General features: G+C 34.2%; 2 protein-coding genes across 4 annotated transcripts; both read right to left on the bottom strand.

The window, feature by feature from the left end:
- Window positions 1-856: 856 nt before the first annotated feature.
- LOC130821134 (kinesin-like protein KIN-UC) lies at window positions 857-17,504 on the bottom strand. 2 transcript variants are annotated; one of them, XM_057686782.1, is made up of 21 exons: window positions 16,997-17,504; window positions 13,361-13,461; window positions 12,757-12,879; window positions 12,161-12,346; window positions 11,502-11,723; window positions 11,252-11,414; window positions 10,813-10,962; window positions 9,712-9,800; window positions 8,541-8,753; window positions 8,283-8,417; window positions 7,007-7,186; window positions 6,271-6,594; window positions 5,770-5,889; window positions 5,535-5,663; window positions 5,333-5,448; window positions 5,128-5,222; window positions 4,635-4,760; window positions 3,679-3,804; window positions 3,362-3,505; window positions 3,152-3,280; window positions 857-1,793 (listed from the first exon to the last, which is right to left on the bottom strand). In XM_057686782.1, exons 1-21 carry the CDS (start codon window positions 17,322-17,324, stop codon window positions 1,645-1,647), a joined length of 3,348 nt encoding a protein of 1,115 aa, XP_057542765.1. In that variant the 5' UTR covers window positions 17,325-17,504; the 3' UTR covers window positions 857-1,644. The 2 variants fall into 2 exon arrangements, with proteins under 2 accessions (XP_057542765.1, XP_057542764.1); XM_057686781.1 differs by having other exon boundaries at window positions 862-1,793; window positions 5,770-5,895; window positions 16,997-17,503.
- A 2,126-nt stretch (window positions 17,505-19,630) lies between these two features.
- LOC130821133 (serine hydroxymethyltransferase 7-like) lies at window positions 19,631-25,487 on the bottom strand. 2 transcript variants are annotated; one of them, XM_057686779.1, is made up of 4 exons: window positions 24,080-25,487; window positions 21,976-22,381; window positions 20,585-20,686; window positions 19,631-20,502 (listed from the first exon to the last, which is right to left on the bottom strand). In XM_057686779.1, the coding sequence occupies exons 1-4, from the start codon at window positions 25,175-25,177 to the stop codon at window positions 20,279-20,281; spliced, it is 1,830 nt and encodes a 609-aa protein (XP_057542762.1). In that variant the 5' UTR covers window positions 25,178-25,487; the 3' UTR covers window positions 19,631-20,278. The 2 variants fall into 2 exon arrangements, with proteins under 2 accessions (XP_057542762.1, XP_057542763.1); XM_057686780.1 differs by having other exon boundaries at window positions 22,027-22,381; window positions 24,080-25,480.
- Window positions 25,488-25,909: the final 422 nt, after the last annotated feature.

Below are 25,909 nucleotides of genomic sequence, written 5' to 3'. Positions count from 1 at the left end.
AGTATAACATAAATTGTTGATATATTTATCCATAATCACCTTAATTTTAATATTTTAATAGTTATAATTCTTATATATTTTCTATTAACTTTATTGTAGCATATTTGTAATGCTTATGGTTCCTTATATGTTTTCAATAACTTTATTTACATTTTTTTATGTTTGCAGTACTGATATTTTTTCACTAACTTTATTTTAACATTTTCGAAGGGTTGCAATTTTTATTTTTCGCACTAACTTTTTTTTAATATTTTTAAGGAAAAATTACCTAAAATAATCCAAGTTTTTCATGATGTTCCTACAAAAATATTTGCGGTTCTAATTGTTTTTAAACTATATTTTAACATTTTTTAAAATGTTTGTGATTTTCATTTTTTTTAATTACTTTATTTTAACATTTTTAATGTTTGCGATTCCCATATATTTTTAATGCTAAAAATTCTCATTTTTTCTTAATTAACCTTATTATTGAATAAAATAATATCACAACCATCTAAAAAATGCAAATTTTCTTAATCTACATGAAATATTCTATATGGAAACATCAAATAGTTACGAAGGATGTACGAATTAAAAAACCCTACTCGAGGCCTTAATGAGAAGTCAATTTTGAGAGGAAACCTAAAATTCTTTGGTTAGGTATCCGACCCGCTTAAAACTAATCAGATCACGAGCAATATGATAAATATTATCGATTATACATTGACCCGTTTTAAATATAAAGGATTTTTTTTTTTTTGATAATTATTAGCAAACACCTAACTATAAAACTAAGACTTGTATAATCTTCATATCTTCTTGTAACGTGCATTGTATGGACACCATTGTGAATTGTGTGTTGAATCTTCGGAATATTGTATGCCTAAATACATCATTCATTGTTGAGATGTGTAGCTCATCATATCTAATCCCACCCCAAAAAAGAATTCTTCCATTTTCAATGAAAATCCTACTCCTACATTGCAATTTTAATGGATCAAGTTTATTTTAGGAGAATATCAACCAATTTTGAATGGGTATTCTCCTCAAGCAATTTTAATTTTTTTACCATACATAATTTCATTTTCTTTAAATTATTTTTTGTAATTTTATGGATTATAGTCACATTGTAACACCCGAATTTCCTCTCGTCCTTTACGGTTTTGATTTCGTTAAGGGTTTGTTAAGGGGTCGGAAATTCAGGGATGTTACACACATGGTAGCTAGGCAAAGGAAAGAGTTAAGTAAAAAATCGAACTTATGACCTTATCTAGAAAAAGTGATATTTGCTCCAACTGAGACAAGACTCAATACTCGAAAGTTGACATTATTAGTAATATGGCTTCTTCATAGTTACATGAAAAACCCACACAAACTTTACTATGGAACTTCTTTTCTTCTATAGGCCAATCACATCAACATAAAGCTCCGTGTGATGCGTCAAATAGGCCAACATATAACGACTTGAACGGTTGCACCTCTAAATAAAAAAATATGTATATCTTGCTACATAGTGTACAACGTAGGATCTATTTTGATGACAACGAATTCCAATATAAATAAACTATAACAAGTTCAAATCAATTTCTACAAATACAACCTAAACGAGCAAACACAAATCAAGAGCTGATCGACGAAGCTCTACACTCAACAAGTGCACCTTTACTAGTCTGTTGGCACCTGCGCTTGAAACATCCGATTATATTTTAACGTTTTCTTAGCCAAACTACGGATATCTTCTCTAGCAGATTCAGATGATATTCGCACCACCTCCTGCAATCCGTTGGTAGATATAAAGTCTTGTGAATTATCCTCTGCATAAAGTTGGTTCATTCTCTAGTGTTAGATAAAAATGAGCAGGACATAACAGTGTTGTATAAACCTTCAGTGACCAACAGTTTCATGGAAAACATAGCAAATTTGAGACACTAGTCTATCTAGGCCTTTTAGTTTCTACCAGTGTTACATAATTCGCTAGTTAATTCGCTTTTTGAATTAGTGACTTGCTCAAAATGGCCCAAAATAGCCCAAAACCGACCATAGTTCGCTTTTTGCGATTTACAATTTGCGAGAAGATTAGCGAATCATGTGACACTTTCAACTAAGAGCAAAGGCACTAATGAAAATGTTTTAACGGGTGGTTTGGCGTTTAGGGGTTCTTCTTCCCCAACTTTTATTTGAGTTCTTATTTTTAGTTCTAATAAGCTCATCACGGAAAGTTTTCTTTCAATACTTTGTGCATAGAACTTTCACGCTTATATTTTCACTATTCAATAGGTTCTAATAAACTCACATAGTTCTTTTACTTCATATATATTCGGTACAATTTTATTCAACTCTTTATAAGTTAGAAAGACAACTTAATCTAGTAAAATATAACTCTATTAGTTCTATGTATAAGTTGAAGTCTAGTACATCTGCTAGTCATAAATTTGTTAGGCCACATTGCTTAGACCAACAAAGACAAAGCTAATGGCAAGTAACTATGACGACCATGCAAAGCAACTTGGAAAAATATAACGGCAAGGATGATGTAATTTATCTCCCCCTACTTTCTTCCTCACTTCAATTAGTATCTTCTTATGTAATAGCTTCAATGTATTTTGATTGAGGTAGTAGCTCCATATTTCCTTTAAACACATATTACAAAACACTAGCCTAAGGAAAGATATAACCACATTCGTGAACCTCGTTAAATTTGGCGTTCTTGTTTGTTAATGTTTTGCATTTTTATCTAATCACTTGCATGATTGTTCAATTCATTAGTTACACCTTCAAGCCACAATATTCAACTCAATTTTGACTTGCTCATCGCTTCCACTTCTAACCATGAATCATAACAAGAACTCTTTATGGCTCATTGGTGAAATAGCAATATACTTTATCGTCTAGCCACTAAAAGAACACAATGCATTTATTAATTTTGCACTCTTATATTCAGTTTTCATACATTTTCTGATAGAATCTTTGGTATCTAGTAGGTCCTGTTTGTGCAGTTGATTTTTGAGTGTCAAGAATATGCCATTAGCAGTAGTCAGCCTCATGTTGTTCGAATTATTTGAGGGGATTTCCTAATTTAAACTAAAAGAAAAGCCAGAAATGATTCATAAATATAAAAAGTAATTCCCTGATGTAAGCAATATAGCTAAAATGAATCGAACTATCAGCATACCGTTCTGTGCTAAATGGCAAAGGGCAAGTTCCATATGGCGTCTAGTTGATTCAGAGGTAGTCTTCGAGTTGACAATCAGCCATTCAAGTGCACCATCTTCCATGAGAAGAGAACGACCTGTTTTATTACCTGTTTGGGCAATAATTCCAACGTCTAAAACCAACAAATTAAAGCATAATTCATTACCACAAAAAGAATGGATGCACAAACCTTGAATAACCTCTCGTGTTTCACATTTGGCAAAGTTTGCCAATCCTCTGGCTACTTGTGCAATAACATCGACATTTGTAGCACGACCCATGCTAAGAAGCGCCTTAATGCCTCCGGCCTCTTTGAGTGCGGTGTGTAATGCAACTGGAATAAAACAAAGCAATTAGGTGACGAGAATCCAAATGTTACTAAGCAACTAGAAAGGCAGATCTGTTATTGTCATTATTATTGTTATCAAAGGGGACCGCTCTTCTGTGGAACCTCCCTCAAGAAGGTGACTTGAACTTCTATATCATTGGTAGTTCATTTCCACTTACCATTGCCACATAAATTTGCAATTGCTCCAGCCACCATTCGAAGAGTTTGAGGGTCATCTGTTTTTGATGCAGTGTCTGACAAAAGCCGTGCAGCTCCCTTGCTCATTATCAAGCCTTGATTAGTCTCTGAGAAGATAATCAATGCAAATTATTTTTGCATTCAAATGTTACTATAATTTGAAACATTCTCAGAACAAGGTTATTATGAAAATTATGAGAAGAAAGAAGACCTAGAGATGTGTTGGCTTCGAAGTCAAAAGAGAGAATCATATAGGTTCTTCGATTCTTTTTAATTTTTATAAATAAGTTCATTTTGAATTTTTTTAACAAGTAACAGGGACAGCCTGAACCAGGCTGGTTCAGGGATAGGATCAGTTGGACCAACCTGGCACTTGAACTAGCTTGGAACCGTCCTGTGGCTACCTCTAATGAAAGTATGTACATTTAAGTACTTGTGTAAACCTTTTGTAGAATACTACGTGGAAAAATTAACTGATAGCAGATAGAAACTCGCAAAGGTTGCCTTTTCAGGTTACTAAAACTACCCAAAGGTTTGGATACTACTTTTTATTGAAGTATGTGGATAACAGAAGTTAACTTCTCATGCTTTATTAATTATTTGGGACATCTAAAAGGTGAATTGAGTTTTCATTATTTTCTGTTTTACACTGTTATAAACTCTATTTCTATCTGTTATGAGTATTTATTAGAAAATAATATAAAGCATAGTATCAACCTCGGCAAGTGCAAATGACCACTTTATGCTTTTCTATTTTCCCCTTTATAATTCAATAATTTTATGTTTCAAAATCGAGGTTGTTACAACTGCTTCATTGCAATGCAGTAACATTAATGTTACAAGAATTGACAAACAACGTTTTGGTAGAACAGCAATTAATTCTCTATCAATGAAAGGCTTATGGTTACCAAATAGCCAAAAAGCCACAAGAACATACCATTCATAGCTAAATTAGCAACAGCACCAGAAGCCACTCTAAGAATGGTGATATTTTGAGAGGTCTGCAATAGCATAAGTAGTGCATCTAGCCCTCCCTCATTCACAATCTTCTCCTGATTTATATCTGATATGTATAGAAAAGATGTCAGGAGGAAAACAAGGGTCAAAGAACTTAGAATATTACAGATATAACATCCATAAATGGTGTGACCGATTCTAATGCCAGTCTAAATACACAGATTGCTACATCAACAGGATGCTTTGTTTTCCTCTTAACAGCTCATTTGTTACAAAGAAATATATTGAGAGTATAATAATGTATATTCTGGCATAAGTTTTTATGACTGTCTATTGTAAAGGTAATTTATCACCATTAGCTAACATATCATAAGTTTTTGGTGCTATTTATATAGGGACATTTCATCAAGAAAAGTAGACACTTACAGAGACTGAATGGGTTTCGGAAGATAACAAAGAAATAAATAAATTACCTTCAGCAGCCAGATTTGCTACCATCTTTAATGCATGCATTTGAACTTCAATATCTTCAGATGATAACAATTTTAGAATCCTTTCAAGCCCAACTGATGGAAGAAAGAACCAATAGATCAGCAATTCTGTTTGTATTAAGGTAGAATCTGGATACCTTTCCATTGAACAAAAACTTAAAATGATACAAGAAAAAACATCTTTCCTTCTTCACATATCTTGGCAATTGTTGCCCTCTGGCCGGATATAGATCTATTTAGACCTATGGCTGACCGAAATGACGATGATTCTCTCATTTGCTGTTTAACATACGGTTTCTTGTCCTGAAAAAATTTATACTGAACCTTTAGTCTTCATCATGAAAGGCCAATTTCAGGAACAAAAGAGGCGACTACAACAATTAAACTACCTCAACGCCTTCATTATTTTCAGAGAAACGCTTCTTTAACTTAACCAGTTCATTGTCAAGTGTCATCCTTTGCTTTTCCTCAATCAACAGTTTCTCCTTCAAAGCATCAACTTCACTCTTGAATGTTTCCTTGATCATTTACAAAGAATAAAAGATCATATATAAGTTATTCAGCTTTGAATCTGGCTACATAAAGCGATACTATATAATTTTTTGCTTTACATTGTTGATGTACCTTCTCTGATTGCAAATTTACATTTTCGATTTGCAGAGACTTTATTTGATCAATAGCTGCCTTATACTTTTGGTCTTTTTCTTCTATTCTTTCCATCAAATCAGTAATCTTGCTCTTCACCTGATTCTATATGCAGAAACAGCTTTATGATGAAATTAAAACAAGAATAAGCCATTCTGATGACAAATTAAACATTACATGTTCAGCCATAAATATTCACAAAAAATGAGTACCATATGTTATTAAAATATTTAATACCAAATACTTGTGTCCAACATGAAATACAATTAGTATACACTTAATCTTTCTAAACCTGGAAAAAAATCATGCTTTCTCATTCACAACATAATTTTTAAAACACATGCTTCAAGTAATGAATTTTTCATTTTACACATACAGATTCATGCTCTAGAGTAATTTTTGTGGGGAAGGCGAAGTATATAACAGTCACCACAAACATGTCACGCGTAAAGCTACAACTTATTGGATAAAATTAACTACCTGGCTTGTTTTCTGTTCACACAGCTGGTTCTTCAATGATTCAATCTGTTCTTTTGCATGTTCATGACTAGCACGCTCTTCTTCTAATTGCTTCTCTAAAATGGCTAATTTCTCCTCATAAAGCTGGATAGTTTCTGAGAATGATTTCTGCTTAGAAGTCTGATCACTTGAAAGCTTTCTGAGAGAATCAGCTTCCTTCTCAGTATTTTCACGGAGTAGATTCATGTCCTCTAGCTGCTTAGTTAGCTGTGCTATTGTATTTTCATGTGTTTGCGTCATGTCAAGGAGCTGGTTCTGATAAGAGGAATTTTCTGTTTGACATAGCTACTACGAGAAAAGCCCAACATTAGACCTTAGTCATAGATTAGATACAATTTTTGTCAAAAATAACAAATAGGTATTGTGAACAACAGAAAATTACAACCAGCAAAAGCCACCAAAACGTCAAAATGGAGAGTGCAAGTACAATAACATCCATAGCTGTGTACTTGTTAGATCATAATAAAAATCTAAAATGTAATTTGACTTTGAAGAAGGAAGGAGTTGGAATCATTTGAGAAAACAAATTAAAGTCTAGGTAGTAGAAGAATATTTAAAATATGGCTTCGTAACTCTGAGTTGGGATGTGGATGGGTTTTGCACTTCTACATCTGGCCATCTCTACCTCCCATCGGTTGGGAACCTCGTTACCAGCATTGTGGCAATGGTACGGTAATTGAAGAGGAAGCAAACTAACCTTCATTGAACGTTCATGATCATTCAAGAGTGCCTTCAAGGCTTCTGATTTCTCTTCAGCTCTTTCATAGCGAATTCGCTCATCCTCCAATTGTTCAATCAAAGCCGATATTTGATTTTCATACATCTGGGTAGTATCAGCAAGAGCTTTCTGGTATGTGGAGCTTTCACGATGATTTTGCTACATCATAAACAAAGATCATCACCAACCAAGACCCAGAGAATATTTCAAACAACAATCAACTATTTTGCACAGTGCAAGGATATTGGAAGAGGTATGATGGGTGAATCTATCTAATACATGCAACTATGAGCCAAAGCAACTCCTAGAATACATGGAAATATGAGCCAGAGCCTGAAAAACTCTACAATACTCTGTTTCTCATTCCAACGAAATTATTCATCCCATTTTTTACACTCTAGATGGGCGGTGAGCAGATCTCTGGTGTCAAACAAGAATATCAAATACTTTTTGACTTTTATATAGGATTATATATATATATATACATACATACACACACATAGATATCATAGTAAACCTTAGTCGTGTCCCAGTCGTTCCTTTAAATGCAATTATCAAGTGGAAGAAAACACTTTTGGCCAATGTTCCTGAATGTTCTTATCAGAATAGCTTCATAATTGTCTCTAGAACAAACTCTACTTCATTTTGAAATCATCAGATAAGCTGACAACCAAATTGAGGAGCTCAAAAAGTTGGTGGACTCAACTACTAATTCATTAAGATTAGACTATCGCGGACTTGCTGTCCCTAATTCAATTACAGAAAAATAATGTTTATTTACAATTAATTTGTCCTCCTTAATCTTAGTAAGACACTCCAATAAGTACTGTCCCTTTCAGATTAGAGACGAGTGCTGGACTCATCATGAACAACGCAATAATAAGTGCTAACGAGAACGAACCTACGAACAAACACTCGTCAATAAGTTTATTAGATAGATGGTGTCTTACTTCTCTTTCATGTAACTCAAGAGTCTTCATGAATAAGTAAATTCCTTAATCCCAAAATATGGGGTAATCTACATGAAAAACAAATCAATGATGAGATCGTTTAAAACAATTAGTCTTTTTTCATTTTGTTCCGATCTAGCTCTATGGTTTTGCAGAACCAGTACTACCATATCCTTATTACCACCAACATCCAAACACCGCAAATCAAATGGGAATCAAGATTACGTAAAAGCATTAAAGAAACGACACATGCTATATAATTTAATAAAACATTAACTAAATGAATAGAAGTCAAAAGGAGATACCTTATAATGTTCTATATCCATTTCAAGACGTGCTACTTCGTCGTGCAATAGTTTATTATACTCTTTCTGATTATTTAATTCTTCTAAAATAGCTTTCATCTCCATTTCCAAGCGAGCATTATCCTTCTCTAAGATCTGCAAACAAATAAAATTATGACATCCAAAAATTCATAATATTATAGATGAGGTATGGATCTCATAGAATTGAACTCGTTGAAATTAGAGATAATCATAGAAGCTCAAAAGCAAGGCAACTACCTTAGACCTTGCAACTAGTCGCTTTTCTTCCTCAACAAATGAACTTTGATACTCTTTGATCTTCTTCTCCATTTCATTCTTATAGTTGTCCCTCATCTTTTGCTGCCTATCAATTTCTTTGGTAAGATGGTCAACTTGGCTTTCAAGCTTTCTTGACAAGCTCTCATAATCAAATTCTTCTTTCACCTTCATCATATTAACTACTTTCATAGCCTGCAATAGCACCATACATCAATCAGTGATTAAGTCTTATGGAGGAATCAACTTTTGATTTGAGGATGAATTCATTAAAAGATTGAAATAAAGTGTGCATTTGATATTTTTTACGCTAGAAGGGGACTACATAGTACACACAATCTGTTCAAAAATACCCATAAATGACTATTTTGGTCAGATATCAACATCTTTTTATTGTTTTAGAACTCAACAAAAAAATTTTGGTGGAACATTCACGTTCTGTAGAGTATCATTACTCTCAACAGAGTCATACAAGTCACAAGTCCAAATAAAATTATATCAGGTAAAAAATTGAAATAATGCAAGAGATTTTTATTAAAAAAAACATAGCTCAAGAGCCCATCTCTAATTGAACAACAGGAACTAAAAATCATTATGTCCCATCCATGAATCAAACAGTGATAAATAGCAGTTTACAGAGGATACGTTACAGTGTAAAAAGAGTTTACAATCCATCATAAAAGCAAGGAACATTTAACGACACAGAACATCAGAGTCGCCTCACACAAACATTGGAAACCTAGGTAAAATGTTCATGACAACAGACCAATTGAAACAAGACAGATAGCATCTGTTTGTAGTTTATTGAAGATAACCAATAGATGCCTAAAACAAAGTAATTAGATCCAACTTGTTTCCGGAAAGCACACCAGCATGAAAGAATAAGACAAATGACAGTTTTCACAGGTATTTACCAATAAATCTATCTAGTACAGAAACAAAAATAAATCTTGTATTTCATATGAGCACAAAAGAGGCAATTAAGAGTTCAACCATGATGTCAGACAGGTTACTTACTCTTTAAATCTATCTAATACAGAAATGACGATAAATCTTGTAAATTCATATGAATAACAGAGGCAATATAAAAATAAGAAATCAAGCGTTTCTGATCCATAGAAAGTTTAACCATGATGTCAGACAAGTTACTTACTCTTTGCCCGAACATTATAGTGCTAGTAGTTTCTGCGTGATGCCGTGCTGAAGGCCCAATTGTAATTATCAAAGAAGTCCTAGCAGAGCCTAATTGAAAAAAAAAATGCAAATCAAACAAGTACCGTGCCATGGCGGAATCATACCAACAGTTAAATCAGATAAATTACTATATCCGATGGAAACAGGGTTTTGGACTTTGGGTAGCAGAAATAACAAAGGAATGACGTCAAGCCTCAAGGCCTTTTCTTTAAGGGAAAAACTGCCAAATCACTTGATTTAAGTTTTAACCCAAAGTAACAACTTAAGATTACAACAATACCTATAAAAAGGAACTCATCCGCAAAGGTAAATAAATTTATGTACAAAATTTTACCCCAGTTGCTCAGTAACAGGAAATCATCACATTTAATTGTTGAATAGAAAAAACAATTATCTACCGCAACATTACAAGGAAGAGGACTTTACAATTTAATGACGCATTTTGATTGAAAAAAACATAGAAATTGGATCAACATCCTTCTACACTGATGATCACACTAAACAAAAAAAGTTCATGCAAAAACATGGAAATTCCAAGACAATGAGTGAAAATACCAAACCAGACATTCCAGATTTTACCAGCTCTACATCCTTTTTATCCATCGATTCCAAATTTTTCCCAAAAAAGCTATTTGCATCTTACATATTTCACACAACAACATGCCATTACCCCAGTGCCAATAGGGTCCTGCTTAGGTGGAGTTTGGGATTTAGATGTATACAACTATACCCTTGCAATAAAAAAGAAGTTGTTTTTGATGGACCCTTGATTGCAAACATCATCTACAACTTCATATAAAAAAGTGCAAACGATTTAGTGAGCCACTGAAAGATTAGTTTACGAAAATCACATGGCAAAAAATTACTTTACAAGAGCTAGAATGTATTTGACATTAGATTTTAGATTAGCAATGGTCAAATATTGCAAGCATTGTCCATTAAAGTTTTATTTTAGACTCAAATTCAGGTTAGAGGAATATTTTGCACAAAATCAGCAACTTATGCAAATGCTTGAACGGTACTTTAGACCATGCAAAGAAATGAGGGTATTAATAACAACCTCCAAATGAATCACGTAGTATTCTTGTTAACTTGGATTCTCGAGTTGGGATATGTGGACAACTTTCAGCCAATGCATTTATGCATTTTCCCAAAGCAGTGAGGGAGAGATTGATAAATTTAGCCTCCTCGAGCAAGTGGCCTTCGCTGCCTATCAAAAAAAGGCAAGGTACTGTGATTTGAATATATGATAAAAACATCAGAGCATTAGCTTCATAGAGGATACCTAAAAAGTCAGTTGCATGCCATCCTCAAACACCATTACAGACAAAAGAAGTAACAGCCACAAACAATATTTACAGCAAACTAAAACTCCTAGCCTCAATCGGGGCTTCATTTTTCGCAAATATACGACAAAGGTACCCTTTATCAACCACAATAACGTTTTCAACATTTCAACTAACTTGAAATTGATAAATAAACGTCCACTACCAGCTTACCAGATTTATCTATCCTTTCCGATCCCGCAAGATCCACAATTAGCAGCTTGCCTTTTCGTATCATATTTACGCCCACATCCAATTGTGCCTCATTACCAGTCACTTTTACAGTGGAACGCACATCAGTTTCAGCTTTCCCAATGATGGATCTCTTAACAGAAACCTGAAACAGATTAACACCAAAATGATATACAGATTGGGAAAAAAAAGAAGAAAATATTAAACAAAAAAGTTCCATCCCACTTCTCACCATTAATATAGCATGACTACGTGACGAATTTGTGTTGAGCTTGGTGTTTGCAGCATGGCGATTTGCTTCACCATGTTGAAGCAGTTCCATGAAGTGGTTAAGATCATGAATCTTAATCACCGAGGCACCAGGCAACAGAACTTCGCCGGTCTTGGCATCCTCAACAATAGGAATATTAACCTTCTCAGGTGCAAGTAGATCTTGAAACGTTTCCATGTATAGCTAGAGAAAAATAATCAAAGAAAAGTTACAGCTAAAACAGAAAACAGTACTTTGCTGATAACACTTGGGTAGAGCCTTTCATATCCAGATTTGATATATTAAATGGCAAAATCTAAAAAGCAATACCATGAAAAACTCCAAATTTGTAAATCATGATTGCTTTAGAATGGCAAGGGAAAATAAAGTTGTAAGTCCGGAGTATCATTTAAGCATCATAATTGTAAATCCTTATAGAACTTATATATACCATTACACTAGCCAAATGAAAAATTAATTTTTTCTTCGTACAAAACGGAGCATAAGACATTCTCACCAAGACTATACAGATTTTCCAGCATCAAACTGCCAATACTCATAATGTACCTAAATATATACTTATGATGCATTAAGGATGCAATTTGTCTCACTCTATAGCATAGTGCATTGCATCCAAATACCTGTAAATAGGAAACCTCCACACTCTCATTAGCACAAGATGTACTACGAATAATGTCTTCCACAGCTCTAACCATGATTCCACGCTCTGACTCATCATCTTTTCCTAGATTGCCAACGGTGTAAGTCTTCCCAGTACCTGTCTGACCGTAAGCCATAACTGTCCCATTATAGCCGCTCAATACACTCTGCAAAGCATGTGGAGGTTGTATAATCAATATAAAAGCAATCCAAGCCGTATAAGTATGAACACAAATCTTACCAAGCTAAGCTTGTCCTAGTGATAAAAAAAGGGACCTCCCAACCTCAAGGTTGAGGGTTCAATCCCCACTAGGGACACTTTGAAGGATGGAATGGGGATCCCTTATCATTCCCTTTATTCCCAAAGTGTCGAGCCTGCTATTCAAGGTCAGATTCTGGTAGATCAATTCTTACCAACAAAAAATGACACACATCTTAATTTGAGTGATAACAAAATATAAACACGCATTTGGGAAGGTACAAAATAGAATAGCAAAATTTCTCAAGGGACTAATATGTCAATTGAAAACTCTGTAGCAGAAACATAAAGGTACATGTTAATCAAACAAGAAATTACCTCAACAACAGGTTTTGCTACTACTTCATAAACACGCTTTTGGGAAGCAGTTTCAGTAAAAACTTCATCAAATTTATAAGAATCAGAACTCCAATTATTTTTCTTCAAATTTAGTTTCTTCAGCTGCATGTGAATATGATTATATGTCAGCAAGATACCCAGCCAAACACATAAAAGTTCAAAATTATAAAAACATTCCACAGTATGTACACTCTTGCATAATCCTCAACATTCGAAAATTTCCGCCCTTTGTACAAAACTCATTTTTGCACTTCATGACAATCACATGGACTTAAATTCAAAAAGACATCATCACAACCAATTACCAGCAAGAGAAAAATATATGGACACAGACCCAGACCTCATTCTCCTTTCAGATTTACACTAAATCTCATCTAGGATTTTAGCAAGTTAAAAATATCAATCAACAATTTAATATGGGAACAAATATAATTGTAGTCCTTTCTTTCCCTTCTATGTGATTTCATTCATTTGATCAAGTTAAGATAAGTGAAATAAAGGGTATAAGCCATCAGAAAATGACAATCAATTTTAATACATAACTGACTGAAAACAAGAGAGAGCTAGAGAAAGAGACAACTACCTCTGGGAGTAGTTCAACGCAATCAGCAAAATCTGCATCTGAAGCAAGGTCTTCATGATTTCTCGGTCGAAGCCTCACAGCAACTCTTACTCTTCCAGGTTCTTCAATGGGAAATAGAAAACCAGATGGGTAAAATGTTTGCTTTTCTCAGTTGGACATTACATTAGCTTGCTCAAGTCAAACAATCCAAGCCCCTTACAACTCAAAAGAAGTGATCAAGAGAAGAAAAGCTTGATATCATCATAATTTCAACAGTTCTATTTTGCAAAACAAATCTTCAGATCACACACTACTTTTGTAATTTGGAATGTAACCTTCCATTAGCTTTTCAGCAAAGTTTATAATCAAATTACAAATCGCATCCCCAATTTAAATTTCAAAGTACAAAGGGAAAGGCCACCATTTGCCCATATTTTTCAGACATCTGGAATTTCCGGACGTCTGGAATTTCTTAAAAATAAGAAGATAGAACTGTCATATTTTGCTAACAACAGTAAAGCCTTGTTCACCTCAACTTCAAAAATACTATACAGTTTATATTTTATTTTTGAAAAAGTAGTTATGTTCTTGTAAGTAAATAATCAGTTCTTTCTAATGATAGTAACAAAAATTCTAAATAACTGCAAAGCAGAAAGACAATAGAATTCAGTAACTAAAAAAAAGATCTATTAAGTAAAAATTCAGTTTGATTAATAAAATTAAGTCTTCTTCAATAGAAATTAGGTTCAATTGATTGATATATGAAGAGAACATGCCCAACTTGGGAAACTTTAAAATTAATGCAATTGGACTTGGAAAGTAAAGTTGACAAGTTCCTCGGGCGAATTTGACAACACAACCCCATCTTACCCATATACTTCCTCCATTTTTTACATGCACCATTTTCATATTTGACAATTTGCACCCTAACCATTTTTAGTAGAAAGTAAATTTATTAGCTTCGGTACTTATTTGTGTGTTCCGCCATTTATCTCTTAGTGTACGTAAACAATGGCAATTTATATTTTCTCCATTACTTAAAAAAATTAATGATGATTTTCACATGCAAACTTTTAATTTATCTCTCTTAATGCCATTATAAGAAAGGAAATTTTGAATCATTCTACCATTTTCTCCACTAATCTTAGTTTTGGGTGCAATTGCACTTGGGTTCAACTAGCAAGCAGTAATTTGTGATTAAGAAATTCAAGCAAATGTTCCTATAGAAACAATTATGTTCCATTATCTTCTTATTATTAGTGGACTCCAATTTCTTCATAAGCAAATACTACAGCGATTGTTTTGCCCTCTAGGCCTTAAGCCCAAAAAGGGCCTCATACCAAAATGCTTTGCTTACAAAAAGAGTCGGTGTTGCACGAACGTCATTATTACATCATGTTGACGTCATTATTACATCATATTGACGTCATCATTACATCATGTTGATGTCATCACACAATACCATGCAATGTAAATAGTAGGGTCCAATCAGAAGCCTATACAATATTTATCCCTCATTCTCATTCTACAACTTTAATTTTGTTCCCTCTACAGTCACTACTTCTCTTTATAACATTGCAAATTGTCACATCATTGGTCACTAAGTGACCATTCATATTCACATCACCTCACTCTACCCTTTCAATCAGGTTCTTTCGAAACACGACTCCCCAAGCACTTTTTTTCATCGCTAGGACAAGTCCATCATCAAACATTATGATGATCAACTCCGGCATCGTTCTTTGGTATTTCACTCTACCCCCACTTCATAACTTCAACTTTATTGCACGCCCAATAAGTTTGGTGTCTTGGCCCAAGGTAGGTCCTCATATTTGAATACCTCAAGGCCCATTGGCCCAAGTTTATCCTTCCCAATAACAGACTCGAACACAATAAGGCTCATTGGGTCGAGGATCAGTAGCAATATTTCACCTTAAGGCTTATTAGCCCAAGCTACCCTCCTTAACACTAAACTTGGATGCGTTAGGTTAATTAGTCCAATTTTATCCTCCTCAACATACAACCTAAACACCTTAGTATTCCATATTCCCAAGGTTTTCCTTCCCATAGCATACTTAGACACCTTGAAGCTGAAGGTTTTCCTCTTCAATAGTAGTGAAAGCAAAATCGTACACCTTAGACACCTTTGCCCAAGGTTGTAGTACTCCATTGGGATCCTAACCAAAGGTGATCATCATTTAGGTGTACACGAACACAGAGTAAAATACGGCAAACCTCATGTTAGCTATTGGCATATGAGTCTTGAACACCCTCCCATGCTTTCTTTCACTCGAAAAACTCGAACTCTCTACCCACTATCAAGCATTAAATAAATTAAAGGAAATTTGTGAATGAACATTCAGGCGAGTGCAAGTCCTATCTCCATAAGCATAATGAGCAGCCCGAATGGACATTGTTCAACACCATATGTGCTCCAATGTCAAAATCTATTATCGAATAACGCCAACATATGGTTAAATTCAACATGTTTGGATATGGGAAAACCTTATCCGAACACGAAGGCACACCTATACCAACTCTTCTTCCATCACCTTCTACGCATAGAGTTAATTTTTTCGTCTTCCACTTAATAAGGGCCCAACTACCAAAATTCCCTCTGAAACCCTCTAGAAAAATAGGCCCAGTTTGTTGTGCTGGCATTATCAAACGTACACTAAATTCATGAATGGATATTCAGTTTGAATAGTTGGGGTCCAACTAACAACTTACACCGCATTTGCTCCTCATACTACAAGTGCAATTTTCTCTCTACACATTTAGTCTCTCTCTAATAATGCAAATTGTTACATCAACAAGCTCTTAATTTACCATTGCATATTCGTGCTACTATTTTTTCCTTAAAGAGCTCGATCTCTTCACTAGCTATAGAGCATTTACACAATTTAAGAAAAATCATGAACAGATATTCAAACGATTGGAAATCTTATCTCCACAAGGATAATGTGCAGAGTAAATGCCTAAATGGTCGTTGTTCGTGTCATGCATACGTCACACAGCATACTAAGATGTCGTGTGTAGAGGAATAAGACACATCCGACAAAAAGTCTAAGACTATTCTTTCTCCATCACCCACTTCGTGTTTCAGGCGAATGTGCTAGGTCTTCAACCCAATAAGGACCCAATTATCAAAATGCCTTCTGTAGCCCTTAAGTAAAACTAGCACAATTTGCTCTGCTAATGCCATCATTATGTCACATTGACATAATCAACATACAAGAAAATACCATCCTTCAACATCTTCAAGATCAACTCAGACATCACCCTTGTAGTTTTACTCTATTCTCACTATAAATTCACACTGATATAAATCTTTTTCTACTTCTATTTGGATATAATCAACCATATATTCCAAACTCAATAAGTTCCGGATCAACACTTTCTACTTGCACTAGATGTAGATAAATACCTAAATAAAAAATGCACTTTCTTGTACAACTTTACATAGCACTATTCAGATATATCATAAAACTAATGTAAGTAAAAAATAAAAAATTAAAAAAAATTAAAAAAATAAAAAATACCCATTTCAAGTCGAATTGATGTATTAATAATCAAATTCTTCAAATAGCATAACCAATGCAAGCATCAAAACAACAATTTCAAAAAAAAAAAATAAGGTTAAAGAAAAAAGAAAACCTGGGTCATGTGCAACAATAGAGTTACTTCTAGGAAGAGGAGTAACAGAGCGCTTGGAAGTAGTTACTCTAGAAGGCTCATGATCGCCACCACTACTCGAAACGGGAGTGACAGACCGCTTAGAATCATGAGCTCTAGAATTCGGGGTCACAGAACGCCTAGCCATTGCAGCACTTTTAGATCGATTAGATTGAGACTGTACAGGTCCATTAACGCTCTTCGTTAAAGAATTACCGGAAACATTAAGTAACGAAGAAGTAGTAGTAGATGAAGATGGTGTCTGCCATATTTGTCTCTCCTTATCCTTCCCTAATCTCTGGGTCGCCATTGTTGAAACGTGTCTCTTGAAAGAGATTGAAAAAGGGTTTCTGAAGGAATTGTTGATGAGAAATGGGGAAGTAGTCGTTGATTCATTAAGAACGATAGAGAAGTACTCCTACTTGCTAGCACGACTGAAGAGGGGAAATTGGAAAGCATAGCAAAGCTAAATTATTGATATTTTCAATTATTAATGTTTCATTGGCTTATTCTGGTAATGCTATGCTTGTCTTTCTCTCCCGTTTTTTCCCGCGGTTGTAATAATGCACCTATTTCACAAAATTTGCTTTTTTTTTTTTGTTCGAATAATTTTATTTAATTTTTAGTTTCTTTTCTATGAAATAGTCTCAAGGTGAAACGACTTTAAAATAAGAAGCTCAGTTAAAAGTTTTTATTATTGAGTTATTTAACCAATTATGAAATATGTCACACGATGAGACCGTCTCATACAAAAATTTATATTTAATTTTTACTTTTGATGAAGATCGGATTTTCTTTTCACATATATATTTAATTGTTAAGAAGTAGGAAGAATATAAGAAGAAAGAGTAGTAGAAGAGATTAGATTAGTATATTGATATATCTTCGTAAAATTACAATGTAAGAGCATTATTATTGGTGATCTAATTCAAGGTCACATGACCAAACTATAAGGAAAATAATAATAATGGTGATCTAATATTAGGTTGGTTAGAGAAAAGATTGGGTAAAATGGTCTTAGGGGTGACCCATTCTGGTGAACGGTCACCCCATATTTTTTCAAAAACTTTTGCCACATGTCGCGTTCTGATTGGGCGTTGAAAATTAACAGCCTGCCCCCTCTGACACGCGTGCAGCTGCAGGCCACTTGGCGGCTTTTGATTGGGTGAGAAAAAATACTCGTTTTTTGCCTTTAACGACTATTTTCGTTTTAAAATAATTTTTTTAAAAAAAAATTATACCAACAGTCATATTTTTTCGAGATCTATAAAATGAGACCCATATTGATATTTTTTGACATAATTTTATTTTTACATATTTTGTTCATATTTTCCTACTTTTTTTGGTTAAAAAAATACCAAAATAATCATTTCAAATATTATTTTTATTAAAAGAATAATTTTTTTTAATTATAAAATAGTAGATCTATTTTAATCAAATAAAAAATTATATTAACTTTGTACATGAAAATATTATTATAAAAAAAATATAGATAAATATTAAATAAATTAAGGGAGAAAAATTATGGTGGGGTAGAAAAAAAAGTAAGAAAGAGAGGATGATGACCTTTTAAAAGAGGTCATTGTTAATAAAATTAGGTTGAAAGATGAAATTTTAGGAGAGAGAAAAATTGTAAAATAGTAAAATGACCTTTTTTTTGGATCATGAGTAAGGATGCTCTAAGAGTGTATGTATATTTATAGTACAAATAATACACTATTTAGTATTTACATACTATTTGGATACCGTTTGTAATTATTCAAAACGATAACATTACTCCTTTCAATGCGTTAATGGAGTATAATTTAATTTCCATAGGAATAAAATCAAACTCAATCATCATATACACAAATGGTGGGATTCTAATTAGTGCAAGTTTTTAGAAAGTAAGAGTCTAGTGTACGATTCATTATTTTTAGCTATTAAGGGATCTAATTATTTTGTCTTTTTATCCTTTGACTTAATTAAGTTATTTAATTAAAATTAAGAATTTAGTTATGTTATGTTTGGGAACGATGATTTTATTTGAAAATTTGGAATTGATTAAAATTTATTGTTTGGCAAATTAAAAAATTTTAAATTTAGATTTGGATCAAATTCTACCATTATTTTTTAAATAGTTAAAGTTGAGAATTTGAGAATGACAACCCAAATCTTGTCATCCTCAAATTCTCCATTTATGATTTCATAATTAAAATCCATAATTTAAAATGAAATAGTTGTTCCCAAACACTACATTAGGAATTTTTTTTATATATACATATATAAGGGTTGTAACTTTCAAATTGTACGTGTGAAAAAATTGGAAAAAAATTGAGTTCCTTCTTATGGAAGTTAATAAATTGGGATTATAGTGTTGTTAGCTGAATTGCATTCTTTAAGAGTTTTAGACCCCAAATTGAATTAAACTAAATGGGTAAGCTTATTTTTTTATTTTAAATTATAATGGACAAAAATAAAATAACTCATTAAATTACGTGCATTTCGTATTTAAGTGAATTTGCACATATGTTTACTATCACCAGTAAATTGAAATCAACCTTTTTGTCAGCCTTATCACTAACAAAAATAAGGTTGCAGACATCTAACCCTAAACTTCACCTTAGATGAAAGTTACTTAACGACATTAATTAATAGAATGCTATTGTTGTACATAGGCTCATGAAAACATTTTTTATCTTGGTACACATGAAATCTTTTAAATTCTATTTATACAAGATGGAGAAATTCTAAAAAAAATTAACCTTGCCTAAAAAAATAGAAAAACATTGAGACCTTGCTAACCAAAATTATCACTTCATTGCTGTACCAAAGAGTATAACTGTATGGTAATTGGTAACTAATCTTGACTTTACACTACATACAAAACATGGTTAATCAACAATCAAGAGTTCCAAAAACTAAAACCCCTTGTGCAGGTTATATAAATCCAGGAGGATTTTAAGATACTGTAGCCGGTCCAGCTGCACGAAACGCAGGAAATATACCACTTGTGCTGTCCTAAAGAATAATAACAAACCGTAAATATAGCCAAGAATCAGTTATATAATGTGAGCAAAGACGAAATATATCCGGCCTGCTCGAGACCAGCAGCAACATTATCTAGAATCAGGTCGAAAAATGTATCATCCACCTCGGGTTTGATGCAAGAGAAGCTTCTAGATGAAGTACACTAGAACCAGGAAAACTAAGTGAATGATGAACTAAGTGTTGCTTCTAATCAGAAATCACAGAAGGTGCAGGATGGCACATTCTATTATTGAACTACATGTTAAAACCTGGCATGGCAAATTGAGAAGCAAAAGCTTCGATACGCGTTCGTAGATCAATAAGGTCCTTATTGCTTTGCAAACCCTTTAAAAAGGATTTCTGCAACTTTCCGTGTTCTCTCTGCACTATGCTTGTGATTTGGGCCGCTCGAATCAGAAAGTCTGCAATCACCTCGAAATCAGATTCTACACAGCCTCTTGTTGTCATTGCAGGGGTACCTGTCAAAATCAACAGGTGATTAGCAAAAAATGCACATTTGATTGTTTTCACTGTTATGAGACCATGATAATCAACGCTTACCGATCCTTACACCACCAGGTGTTATGGTGCCATTGTCGCCAAACAACGCAACTTTATTCAGGGTAATATGACACGTTTCGCATACCTTCTCAAAGTTCTTACCTATAACATAAAAGAAGAGAGTAAGTTCGACGAAGGCGTACAGAAATTGCATAAGCAGAGGCATAACATTTGTGAAGATGTGAAGATGTACAGTAATTAAATAATAAAAGAAGAAAGTAACTTCTTTCGGACACGATCAAAAGTAGTTGTAAAGACAACTGACACATCCTTCTTTTATTTTTAAAAAAAAACACCCCGACTTATTTGGTCACATTTCTCAGCAAGGACAAAAAGGCAAAAAGTATACCAATGCATTGAACATCGTAAGGGATCAAGTAAACATTGAAGGGGACATATCATTCAGCAAGTCTCTAAAGTTTAAATTTAGAAAATGTCTGTTAGATGTTTTATTAGGTCAAATGTGACGTAATTACAACAATAGTAAACATGTATATATCACCAATTTCAATAGAGGATCTTAAGCTGCAGGATAAAAATTGAGGAAAGAAACATGAACTAAAATTACTACTTTGACGGCCCGTTTGGTTAGTGGTACTAAATGGTGGTAATGAATAATTTATAGTGTAAAATTTCATCAAAAGTTCCATGTCATTCACATGGTGATGAAACTTTGATCAAAAAAAAGTTTTTTTGTTTACAAATTTCCATTACTACCTAATACCATATCTCCCAATGGGTAATGCATTGGAATGAATTTTATGGAGAAAATGAGATGATTGAAGTTGGACAAGCATAGCCATCAATGTAGCCAAGAGATTTTTCAACCAAAATTACAATAATTTTCTCTTTCATTACCACCGTTTATTACCACCTACCAAACGGGCCGTGAAAGAAATAGCAATCTTACCAGATATCGAACTAAAATTGACCAATTTGTAATTTAATTTGAATAGATCAAGGTTATGTAACCACACTAAAATTTTAACAGCTAGAATCCTAATGGTAGACAAGAAAATATTCATTAAGCAAACATATCAAAAAATTGTATATACATTAGGTTGAAGTATAAACTCAATTTGAAGAGTTGTATACCTCTCAAATGCCTGTATGTCTATTTTCTACTGTAATACATCCATTTACATTTTTACTTAATGTTTCTTGCTACTTTCTACTGTTTGCCTATAAACTAATATTCTTGAATAATGACTAATGTGATGTATTACATATTTCTCACTGGAGGACATAATTAAAAATATCAATTCCCTCCTACTTAAGGTTTTCATAGTTTAATAATCTAGAAGCTTAGGATTCCTCCAAAACAAATTTTAGGTTATACACATATGCAAGAAAGATAGTTTTGCATGTTTCAACAAAAAGTAACATTATACCAGTGAGACCAAGGGGTCTTAGATCCCAAAGTAGTAAGTGATTGTCAGTACCACCGGTTATTAGCCGACATTTTCTTCGCAATAAAGCTGATGCCAAAGCCTGAGCATTTCTTTTGACTTGTTGCATGTATGCTTTATACTCCGGGGTAGCAACTTGTTTCAAGGCTATAGCTAGAGCAGCAATGTGGTTGTTGTGAGGACCACCCTGTAAAGCTGGGAAAACAGCAAAATTTATCTTATCTTCAAAGTCATATAGCTCACAGTCACCAGAGGGACCTGACAACAAGCTTCTCTTCTTGGGTTTCTTGCCCTTCTTATAAAATATTATTCCTCCTCTAGGACCTCGGAGACTCTTATGTGTTGTAGATGTAACGATATCACAAAATTCAAAAGGACTGACACATTCCTGCAAACATCAATAACTGAAAAACTAAGGAAACGGACACACTAAAGATAACCAAAAAACACCAACATACCCAGCATACAAAGCTTTCAAACAAGTAAATTAACGTCACACATATTAGTCATTACACATCCCAAGGGGGGAGGGGAGCAACCACCCCATATGAATATAAATGCCAGCAGTAAGTTTAATAAGGTTCAATAGCCTTGTTGCCTCTACCTAGCTGATCTTCCTCAAAATTAGTACAAAAAGGAAAAAGTTTCTACGAGATTCAACCATATCAATACAGAACTGATGCTTTTAACTCAGAATAAAAGAAGCTTCTTGTGAATCCTTAGCGTTCAACCCTTCAGAAAATCAGAAGCAACCTCCTAACCTTACACTAAAATTGATTAATTATCCTGCAACCTAAAAATTATATATAAATCACAAAATGTGGCAAAAAAGCAAAACGCCAGTCTCACTACAACACATCAACAATGAAAACCTTTTTAAAAAATTAGATCGGTTGTATGAACTAATAAATCAACCCCAATAGTCGTCCACGTAAATTCTCCATTCATTTTAAATATCAACTATAAAATGTAAATCTAAATTCTTCAAATATTTTTTGACTCCTTTTCCATTCTAACCCTCCATTTATCTTGTATCTTCTTCGCCCTCTATTTCTATTCCTAAATTCCAACTTCTTATCCTCCTTACTACCGTCATTGCACTTGCATATGCCTGAACCAAACGCTTCTCTTTCATCTAACCTTCAATATGGCACTGAAACCTGTAATGCAAGGGTTTCGGATGTTTGGTGAAGAAACAAATGAACAAAGAAGCACAAAAACAGAGCACAACACAATAGAAGAGCACACACAAAATATATGAGGTATCTAAGGATACCTCCCCCTCAAAACAACTTTCTTATCATTAATATACTCAACAATACATCAATGACAAGCCTCACAACCTTTGAGAACACTCTTTCAAAGTAAACACCTCACTTTTCATGGTGGTTTCACTCATACACACTAATACAAGAACTCTAATGGATGAACCCTAGTTACCTCTTGTGTATTAGCCTCTCTACATGCTCCTAATAATGTCCTAAGACCCTTATATATAGCCTAAGACATATTATAACCCTAAGACCAAAGGCCTTGAAGCCCAAGCAATTTTCGCAACAAAACAGAATAGCGTCAGAATTGGGGTCCTGTACTTCTCGAGAGAGAGCCGGGCCGCTCAACCCGGTCGAGTGAAGACTTCACGGTGATTCTGACTTTGCTCGAGGGGTTGTCTTGGTCGTGCAACATTTCCCTCGATCATCAACGTTAATCACTTGATCAAGTGATCCAAAGCTAATTCTCCCATACTCCATTGCACACACTTCATCTCTCAAGTGTGCATGCCATTGAGTATGCTACAAGATGATCAAAGCCATCTCTATCGTGAGAGTTGGCTCTTGCTCTAACAAAACCTTCTCTTATGTCTCCATTCAATCCTATCCCAAGTATTCTTCCCTCATCAACAACACTAGACGCTAAAACCCATATCATTTGAGCACGAAAAATAAAAAATGAAGTAAATATCTTGATCAATACGAGTGAGCACATCCACAAGCAATTGTTCCATAAGTCAAGTCCAAAGACAGGATGAGATACAAAGATAGTGCAATAAAAGTGAATAATATAGAAAAACAGCACAAAATCGAACCTTAGCAGCAATAAGGCCACTGATTTGAGCCATATCGCACATCAAAACGGCACCACACTTATCAGCAATCTGCCTCAACCTAGCATAATCCCAATCACGAGGATAAGAACTACCACCACATATCAATATCTTGGGACGAAAATCAAGAGCCTTATCCTCCAGCTTTTCATAATCCACATACCCAGTTTGAGGATTAACCTTATAAGATAAGCTCTCAAAAAATATTGAAGCTCCAGACACCTTTCTCCCATTCGGAGTATAACAACCATGACTTGTATTCCCTCCAGAAAGGGTGTCCAAACCCATAATTCGGTCTCCTGGTAACAGAAGTCCGGTGTAAACAGCGAAATTCGCAGACGTACAAGAATATGGCTGAACATTTACACCCCAATTATCCGAACAAAGATCGAAAGCTGCCAAAGCTCGCTCACAACATAGAGTTTCAATGTCATCTATGTACTGATTTCCACCATAATATCTCTGACCAGGCATTCCTTCAGAGTACTTATTGGTCAAAAAACTACCCAACGCTTCCATCACAGCTTTGCACACGAAATTCTCAGACGCAATCAATTCAATCCCTTTACATTGTCTTAGCTTTTCTCTTTCCATAATATCAAAAATCTCAGGATCAGCCAATCGCAACGACTGATTCCCCCACGATTTAACTGCAGAACGACGCAATTCAAGGGCTGAATCGACAGATACACGTTTGGCGGTAGAAGTAGAAGAAGACAACGAACCTTCCCTACGACGCCGTTTCAAACACAAGGAATGACCCAAAATACGGACCTCTTCAACCTTATCATCATCATCATCATTAGCATCCTCTCTATCCTCAGTATCTTCATCAACTAATTCTCTCTCATTAACTATCCCTTTATCTTCATTCCTGCAACTATTAGCAGTTTGTTCCAACAATTGCAGAGGAATGGATGAAATCGGTGTGGATGACTCGCGTAACCTCGAATCAATCTGGAACGAAATAGAGTCATCAGTGATTAAATTTCGATTCGAGTTAGGGTTTGGAGGACGTTGAGCTGAAGAGTGAGATAAAAACCCTAAAGAGAGATTAGATTGAGAGTTCGTCAAATCCATGAATTTTTCTTTGGAAATAATAATGAATTCAGAAATTATTGAAAAATCAACAAGAACAGAAACAAAGAAGAAGGGAGTTAAGATTGAAGAATGAAGAATTGGAAATGGAGAGTGGGAAAATCAAGGAAATTGCCATTAATGGCGGATGGGAAGAACAGGGTTGTAAAGATGAGGAAGAGGAACGTACAGTAAAGGAGTATTCAAGGGATGGAAATTGAGAAATGAGAATTCATTCGTAGAACAAGACGGGTGGGGCCGTGGGGGCTGGGGGGACGATGAGCCGATGATGCACCTGAACTTTTTTTTTTCTTTCGGATTTTCTTTTTCTTTTATTCTCATGTTATTATGTTTCACAAATTATTCCTCTTAAACTGATTTTTTTTTAATTAATTTCTTAAGTTTAGTCCGATTTATAAGGGGTTATCATTTAAAAGTTTGATCTTTCTTTTATTTAAAATTTCACGGATAATCCTGAGTTTTGAGTCTTTTACGTGTAACTAAAACTTTTAAAAATTCACACGGTAACTTTGAGGTTTATCAAATTGTTCCACCGTGACCTTTTTGCACATAAAACATTAGCAAATGTTAATTTCGAAGCTTTAAGGTTGTTATGTGCCTATTTATGCGACTCACCATTTTAAATGCCATCAATTTTAACATTTTCCCTCAAAACAAAAACCCTAACTTCATCATTTTTGGATTTGGGGGGAAAAAATATGATTTGGATGAAAG

Source organism: Amaranthus tricolor, chromosome 8 (genome assembly GCF_026212465.1).
Source record: "Amaranthus tricolor cultivar Red isolate AtriRed21 chromosome 8, ASM2621246v1, whole genome shotgun sequence".
In the NCBI taxonomy this organism is placed as follows: domain Eukaryota; kingdom Viridiplantae; phylum Streptophyta; class Magnoliopsida; order Caryophyllales; family Amaranthaceae; genus Amaranthus; species Amaranthus tricolor.
This window is presented reverse-complemented; position numbering and strand designations above follow the sequence as displayed.

Coding starts and splice junctions, on each gene's coding strand:
- LOC130821134 (XM_057686781.1), bottom strand. CDS start 17,324: ATGGCGACCCAGAGATTAGGGAAGGATAAGGAGAGACAAATATGGCAG. Junction 7,187..8,282: donor TGGATATAGAACATTATAAG/GTATCTCCTTTT, acceptor TTTATGATGTAG/CAAAATCATCGTGAAAGCTC. Junction 4,761..5,127: donor AGCAAATCTGGCTGCTGAAG/GTAATTTATTTA, acceptor TATACATATCAG/ATATAAATCAGGAGAAGATT.
- LOC130821133 (XM_057686779.1), bottom strand. CDS start 25,177: ATGGATTTGACGAACTCTCAATCTAATCTCTCTTTAGGGTTTTTATCT. Junction 22,382..24,079: donor GTGGCCTTATTGCTGCTAAG/GTTCGATTTTGT, acceptor TGATGTTTGCAG/GAATGTGTCAGTCCTTTTGA. Junction 20,503..20,584: donor ACCTGGTGGTGTAAGGATCG/GTAAGCGTTGAT, acceptor TGATTTTGACAG/GTACCCCTGCAATGACAACA.